The sequence below is a fragment of the Coturnix japonica genome, chromosome 8, assembly GCF_054131305.1.
Source record: "Coturnix japonica strain WE chromosome 8, WE-NBRP24, whole genome shotgun sequence".
NCBI lineage: Eukaryota > Metazoa > Chordata > Aves > Galliformes > Phasianidae > Coturnix > Coturnix japonica.
Window position 1 is genome coordinate 30,395,811 of NC_140670.1, and position 8,065 is coordinate 30,403,875.

At 49.5% G+C, this 8,065-nt stretch overlaps 1 protein-coding gene across 2 annotated transcripts in view; it reads left to right on the top strand.

The window, feature by feature from the left end:
• The window catches only part of LHPP (phospholysine phosphohistidine inorganic pyrophosphate phosphatase), a 55,373-nt gene extending 48,744 nt beyond the window's left edge, over positions 1–6,629 (top strand). For both annotated transcript variants that reach the window (XM_015867526.2, XM_085554843.1), the window contains one exon: positions 6,025–6,629. In XM_015867526.2, the coding sequence (XP_015723012.2) occupies positions 6,025–6,115 (91 nt within the window). In that variant the 3' untranslated portion in view covers positions 6,116–6,629. The remainder of the gene's footprint in view (positions 1–6,024) is intronic.
• Positions 6,630–8,065: the final 1,436 nt, after the last annotated feature.

Genomic DNA, 8,065 nt, shown 5'->3' on the forward strand with positions numbered 1-8,065 from the left:
CAGCAGGAGTACGCCTGGGCGATCAGCACTTTTTCTTCCCGCTGGGTTTTTGCAGCTTTGCCTGGGTCACGTTAGTGCTCTTCTTTGAGATTTTCCCTTTCCTATGACCCATGAAATGATTTCACGTCTGATTTTATAGAGCGATGAAGCTGGCTGGTGGAATTTGCTAGGAGTCGGGGCTGGAATTTGAGGGGTGGGAAGGAAAACACACACTCCTTGGCTGTCAGGTTGGCGCTGTGGGGGCACGTGATGCTCTTCTCAGGGGCGACCTTTAAAAGAAATCGGAAAGCACAAGGGGACGTAGAAGGGAGACACAGATGTGATTGTAAGGTCGGAGGAAATGCCTTCCCTTTGGGACTCTCAAAGAGCTCAGTCTGTTTAGTTTGTTATAAAGGAGATGGGGATTTGATTACAGTGGCTGAGGACTGTCATGGGGAAAAGAAGCAGGGAATGGGAGGGATCCTTAATCCAGTGGTGAAAGGCATATACCACAGCCAGCAGCTGGAGGTGGTAGTGAAAGAACTTAGAAATAAGGTATAAATGTTGGCAGGGGTTTAGCATCAGCATGCACTGCCAAGGGCAACGGTACAATCTCCATTTGCTGATAGCTTCTTTCTTTGTGGAAAGAGGTATGTTGGCCAAGCACATGTTATGGGACTCCACAGAGGGATTACCAGGTGACGTTCATGGCATGCAGCGGATGGGAAGTCAGGCTGGGTGATTTGTGGCTCCATTCTGGCCTAGGAGACATGCCACAAAGGTACTAATTAATTAGAAAGTGTGAGTGGAAGCCCAGAGAAGTTGCGGGTGCCCCATCCCTGGAGGTGCCCAAGGCCAGGCTGAGTGGGGCAGCCTGAGCTGGTAGGGGGTTGAAACAGGATGGTCTTTGAGGTCCCTTCCAACCCAAACCATCCTATGAGCCTCTGGTTCTAGAACTGTATGAAACTTTTGGCTTCTTTCTGTTCCGGGTGCTGGATGTCACAGCCAAGGGGTAGCTCACTGTCCAAGCTGAGTGTGTCCTTGGGGCAGTAGTAGCTCTGGGCCCCCATATTGGCTGCTACTAGGAGCAGAGGAAGCATCTTAGTGACACCTGCCAGGTGTGTACACAACTAAACCTGCAGGGCATTGCCTGTGTTAGAAGCTATTCATCCCAAACCTGCGTGATGCTTGAATTCTTCTTTCTGTCTCCAAACTTTCCCATTTCTGTGAGCTTTGGACTCCTCCATGGTGCCCTTCTGTTTCCATCCGGAGTGAAGGCATGGAACGGGATTGAGGCACACCAATAGGTCTGGGGGGAAGGTTTCCCATTAGCTGCAGGCTGTAATTTATGGTGGGAATGCAACAGGCAATTAAACCCCTTACACTGCCAAGCATTAATGTATAGTGCTTTAAGTTCGAACATTTCCTTTAATGTTTTACTTAATGAAGATGAAGTCTCTCTCTTTATGATCTAGAAAGTCCTTTCCACATGAGGGCTTGAGCGGCCTGCTTCAGAAACACCTTTATTTCACGTTTATGCCCACATACCTCCTAATCTTAGCCTACATTTCAAGCTGTTCCTTAATGCTGGCAGGGAAAAAGCAGCACAAAGGATGGATCATCCCTCCATGGAGTTCTCTGTGCTGTCCTGGATGCAGTTTGAAAAGGATTGAGGGTTGTTTTACTTCATTTTATGTTCTATTTCATAGACAAATATCTCCACCCTCGGATGCCTTGCGAGAATTCAGCAATCTATGCAGAGCGTGGCCTTCTGGGCTGCTCCACCTCCAGCACAAAGCCATGCTTTGAAGTATTCTAAGCAGCAGCTTTTCTCCAAGGTATGGAGCACGCTGTGTAAATAAGCTTCATTTCAAGGCAGGTTAGGTTACAGAAGCAACTCCTGCATGGCTAAAACCCGTACGACGGGCCTTTCGTTCTCCGGAGGATTAGTCCTCACCTCAAGGTGATGCAAAGGGTCTGCAAATAGTCTCAGTGGATGAATGCAAAAGCTTTGAGACCAAGAAGGTGATGCAGCCTCAAAGCTGCTGATCTTGCCTGTGTTTTCCTTTGTAATAAAAGTGGTTGTTTATTGCTTTAATATTTAAGAACTGTAGCAAGTTTGGTCTGATCTGAAGGAGGAGCTGGACTGGGAGATGGAAGGAAGTAGGTGGAAACCTGCAGAGGGCCGGGAGCCAGCAGTGCTGGGGATTTAATCCTTACACTAACACAGTTGGCTTAGCGTGCTTTTCCTAATCCATTCTTAAGCACAAACACAGATAGATGTGGTTTGACACCTTCAGCCCCACACTCCCCAACATGTCCTGCCCACCACCAGGACCCCTTCCTACATAGGATCACATTGTTTTCTGTCCCCTTTGCTCTCCAAATGGGCCCTGTACAGCGATTCAGAGGCTGTGGGCACCCTGCACAATGCTCACTGTTCTTCTTGGCACTAAGGAAGGCCTAAAGCAGAACCAATGATGTGCTCCAGCCCTTTGGGAAGCTGCTGCAGTGCTGTGGGCTGCACCTTTGGGCTACTGTGTGCCCACATCACATCTTGGTGATGAGCACTCAGCCTTTTGCCTTGTGTGGATGCAGTCCCTATCTGTGTGTAGGTATGCACAAAGAACATGTTTGGGTCCGAATTCTTTCTTGGGGGCATTTAAAATGATTTTCTACTGAATGGAGTGAGGTCACTTGGCAGAACCCTGCAGGTCACCAATAATTAATCCAGGCAGGCTGGGTCTCACGGTGCTTGCAAACACCCTGTTAGCCTGGAGGCTTTGGGCAGCACTCAGACTTCCTCAGCAAACGTGCATTTAACTTTTGAGGAGGAGAGGGAGACTTGCTGTTATTGAAACCATCTGTGCTGTGCTTGCACTGCAGCACTGGGTGCATCCACGTGTCAGCTCACTCCAGCTTACTGCACTAATGCAGGTGGTCACAGTTTGCATATCTCATTGTGAGTCTGGGTAGACCTCAGTTTAGGGCCTGTTCAGTGCAATACTTCTAGAGGGATTCACAGAGCTCAGTGCTTTGTGTGCTTTTTAGCAAGCCTGGCTGCTGGATGATGCCCATTGATACAGCTGCACAGGTGTTCTGATGCAGGTAGCAGAGTTAAAGCAATAAATCCCAGCTCCCATTTACCCTACCAGACAAAGGGGTTGTATTTGCAGAAGTCCTGTCTGTTTCCTCTAGCTGTATCAGTTAGCCTAGCAACATATTGCACTGAAGTTACAAACACCTTCACAATGCATCCCTGCTGCCTGGAGAAGTGCTGTACCTGAGCAGGTTTACTCTGCTCAGATAGAACTGCAGCAGCTTTACATAAATGGGAGCAATTAAGAGGCGAGCCCACAGACTTCCCTCAGATGTTAGCAAACAATTTGGCTGTTAATTTCTACCTGTTGGTGGATGCTTGAATTTCAATGAGCTGCAATTATACACAATTAGCTTTGTGCACGGTTCTGGGAGGTAAGAGAGGAGAGGTAGAGGTTGCTGCATGTCTCTGGCGTGGGCTTGTGCTCCTTGTGCAGGCTTATTGGGCAGGGGGAATGGCACAGCAGCTGTGGCAATGCAGAAGGCATCCTTGGCTCCATGGCTTGTGGTTGGGACAGTGGGGGTGGGCTGGGGTTGGGTTTGGTGATCCTAGAAGTCTTTCCCAGCCTGAATAACCCCGTAATTCAATAATACTATGCAAGCCATTGCAGCAGCACTCCAAAAACTGGCCTTTGAACCAGAAAATCCTCTTTCTATTCTGAGGGACATCTGGCTGTGACATGAAGGATGAGGCACAGGCCCCTGAAGCTCTGGGACCTGCTCCAGCCCTGGGTGCTTTCAACCAGGTGCCTCTCATGCTGGTTTGGCTCCCATCGTTAACAGCAGGAAATGTGCTGCACAAACATCCATCAGCTGCACGTCGGTGCGCTGTCAGTCACTGTGATTTATTTGGACTTTCAGGGCTGGACTGATTAAATTGCACATTCAGGGAAAGCGAGAGTTTCACTCCGAGCACCAACTGAAATTATTGCATCTGTCCAAAGACACCAGCAAAGGTTAACAGTGTCTGTTTACATTCCTCATAAAGAAAATCTTGTTAAACTCCATCTCACATATTTTACAGCCGTGCTAAGAGCCCCCAAAGAATACGTTGTCAGGAGGAATGGTTTTAATCTTTCTGATCTAATTTTATGCAGCAGGAGTGTATGCTGCTTAATTGGGGAGTTAGCAGGAATTCTGTGTTGTGACACAAAGAGCTTCCTTGTGCAAACACAGGGTGATTTGGGGGGTGATCTTTCCTTGCTGTCTTGTTGGAAAGGTCAGTGATTGTGGGACGTGCAGCACTATGGGCCAGGTTTGCCAAATGACTGCAGCCTTGCACACTGGAATGCGAGATCATTTGTCTTTTTCCACTTAACTTTCGTGCCTCGCTCTGGCCCTGCCTGTTGTTTTTCCTACCCACCCCTATTTTTAAAGGACTACACAAAAGCTGATTTGAATCCATGATAGCGATTGTGTGTTGATCAGTTCCCAGCTGCTCTTCTCCAAAGCCAAGTTTCTGCATGTCTTGGGTCGATCTGAGCGATGAAGCTGCTTTCACCCCTGTGGTCACCCCTGTCCTATATGGTACCTCCATTTACACTTCTGTGTGCAGAAACATCCCTATGGAAAGTGGCCTTTAGAACAGACCTGCCCAGGGGGAAATCTGACCCAGACAGTGAAAGACCCCCTGCAGAATTTCTCTGCCTTGTGATCCAGGCTTTGGCACTGTGCTTCACCAGGAGGAAGCCAGCTGTGTGTGTAGCCCTGCTGCCATGCATGAGGTCTTATCACCAAGAGACTGTGTGTAAAGTTGATGTGGCAGAGCCAATTCTCTGCTTCTGCTGTTCCCTTGATGCTCAAACACTGATCTGAAGCAACCTGTTCAGGATGGGTGGGGGACCTGGCACCTGGAACCACAGAGAGCTGCTGGGCTCCTGCAGCACTGACCCATGGGCTGGGGGAGGAGGAGGCTGGTCATGCCCCAGGGATGCCCTGATGGACATAAGTACTATCAAGCCACCAAGCTACCAAGTACTGCTCCCACCCACCCCTAGAGGCCCTGGGTGGGCACTCATATAGAGCCATCAGTGCTGGAGCAGATGTAAGGGCACCAAAACTCCTGATATGGTGTTTTCTGCTGGAGAAATGCCTGCAAAGCCAGAAGAAGGGTTCTGCCTTTGTGAGGAGCAGCTGAGAAATGAGCAGAGAGGAAATAGCCCTGGGGAGCGTGCTGCTGCAATTGGAGAAATAATAGTAATAATAACAATAATAATAATAATAATCATCATCATCATCATCATCACTGCCTCCCACACATCCAGTGGGAAATGCATGTTCCCTGCTGGGAAAATGGCCCTTGACAGGAGCCAAGAGTGACAGGAGCTGGACATGAGGGCTCTCACTCTTTCCCAAAGGAAAGCCATTAAGCGTATAAAATACATATGTTTTCTGTTCAGCAGCTGTTGGGTTTCTCAGCCCCAGGGCCATAACAGGGCTGTGAGGTTTGGGAAACTGACCCGGGCTCTTTCTGCCTCTCCCAGCCAGAAATGCTGCTGAATCGGTGAAATGGGACTGTGCATCTGCAGGCCACTATCTTCAGTTAAATCCCTGGTGAGCACGGCTTCGAGCTGCTCTACTCCGGGGTGGTGATGGTGGTGACCACAAGTCTGGCTCTGGTGATGGAAATCACCACCACCACATTTGCAAAACTCAACACCAGCAGATCCCTGTCATTCACTAAAGCTGTGTGCAGACCTTGCTTGTTTCTAGGTCAGAAGTGGATTCTTCTTTTCTTCACCTATTTCTAGAAATATATATACATACACACAGGGGAGAGGAATTGTTTGCATAACCTTGTAGGTTTGTAGGCTTGCAGTCAGTTGAGACCCAGGCTCAGCCAAAGGCTCCATCTGGGTCCTGAGCCCCGCCAAGCTCAGGACCATCAGCAGAAGGATCTAGCAAGGAGGATGCTCCCACTCATTGTCCCCTCTGTCTCCTTCACAGGCCCTCTGATGAAAACCACCCCCAGGTGAAGCCTGACGCCTATGTGAACAACCTGGCTGAAGCGGTGGACACGATCCTCAGCCAGATGTAGAAGCAATGGTGCTGCAGAGAGCTAAGGGATAAAGATGGTGTCTTGCATATGGCATGGCCACCAGCTGCTCCATCCCCTGTCTCCCCGGAGTGCAGAACACCTGTGCTTCTAAACCTACCCAAGGTACTAAACCAAGACTAACCTCAATAGAGGGAACACTGAACCCTCTGTGTGCATTTTGAGCTTCCTTCCCCTCAGTGCCATCCAAGTGCCAGCACAGCCCTTTAGGGATGAGGATGTCTATGAGGGGCATGGAGAGCAGTCCTGCCCTGTAGAGTTTGGCTGGGTACCAGTGTGCCTCCACAGTGCATTGTTGGGTAGTCTATGGGCAACCCAAAAACCCTTTGGGACTGTCAGAGCACACTGGGCAAGGCTGTGGTTGTGTTTCCATCTTGGTTTCCAGCTGCTTTCTGGCACTGCCCTGTGTCAGAGGGCAGGAATTCAGGAATACTATGACAAATGACAGAATAATTGTGTCACCATGTCGTTAATAAACACAGTCCTGTGAATCTAATCCCGTTGTTGTGTTCAATTGGATCAGCACCCCCAAAGGGTTTGTAGGGGATATCTCCAACAGGGGCCTATGGTTTCTCCTTCTTTTGCAGGGGAACCTGGTGAGCAGACAGGGCTGCTGACTCCAAACAGAGAGGATTATAGATTTGGGATGGCTTCCCCACCATAACCACCTCTGGATGGTGTCTGCAACCTTCTTAAATCAAAAGCTTTCAAGTGTGGTCAGCAGTTCTGCACCCCTTGGATTTTAGGCAAGACTTAGTGCCTTAGAGAGGAATGGAACGAGACCACGTGGATTTTAACCTGCTTCTGGCCTCCTGTGGGACCACAGAAAGGTTATTTAAACACAAAGAGCACGTGTGTGTACGTACAGCACGCTGCCTGCATCCAGCTACTGCTGTCTGAGCGCTGGATGGGGGTAAATGACAATTCCAGCTTGGTTTCCAGCAGCCCACAGAGCTAAGGTGACCCCAGGCACCGATGCACTGCTCTGTTTCTGCACCGGGTGCATTGCAAAGGCTGCACCCCTTGGGGACAGAGAGGGAATGTGGGCAAGGAGTTCAGTTGCAATAAAATAAACTACATCTGGGAAAATGACCTTAGTGGCGTCTCTCGTTCTGTTTTTCTATCTCTTCCCCTCAGGGTAGCGGTTCAGCCAAAGTCTACAGCACCGTGTGCATCCACACACACACATGGAGGATGCTGTAAGCCACGCTCCAGCTTCAGCGCTGCAGCCGGTCACTGGGAATTTCTTTTTCATCCTGTAATTCTTCCTTTTTGTTCTGTTCTGCTGAGCCTGTCGGTCAGATTAAGGTTAGGCGGACAAACTTGGACTGTTTGCTCACTTAAGGAAGTGCAGCCGTTCTCCTTTCTGGTTTAAGAAATAAGTGAAGGCAAGAACTAACACACAGGCTGTAGGACACCAATTGCTTTCCACAGATAACAGAGGCCCTGTGTGCCTTTACCTGGGCTCCCTGCCCTGCTCAGCTTCATACTTGAAGGATGGGACATCATTACCTCCGACCTTAGACAAGAAACCTAAGACACCGCATGGCACTCAGCTCTGTGATTCCCCATTGCCTCTCAGCACCGTCAGAGCGCCAAGTTCTCCCCCAGCCCCACATATGGGCCCCCCTTACTCTCACCACGAGAGCTCCGACCCACAGCAGCGCATGGGAGCACAGAGAGGCGAGACGGGGTACGGAACCAGGAAGCTTTATTTACACAGTAAAAGTAACAAGCAATTTCCTGAGACTGAGCTGCTCTAGTGCAATCAAGTCATGGAGAGGGGACAGGTCAGCAGTCTTCTCGCCCACCCCAAAGCCACTTACAATGGCCCGGGCACGACGTACCTCTGCGCTTGTGCAGTGTGCAGAGATGTTGCTACGACAGGGCAGAGCTTCAGAAGGCTTTTTGTTGTTGTTGTATTCCTTTCTG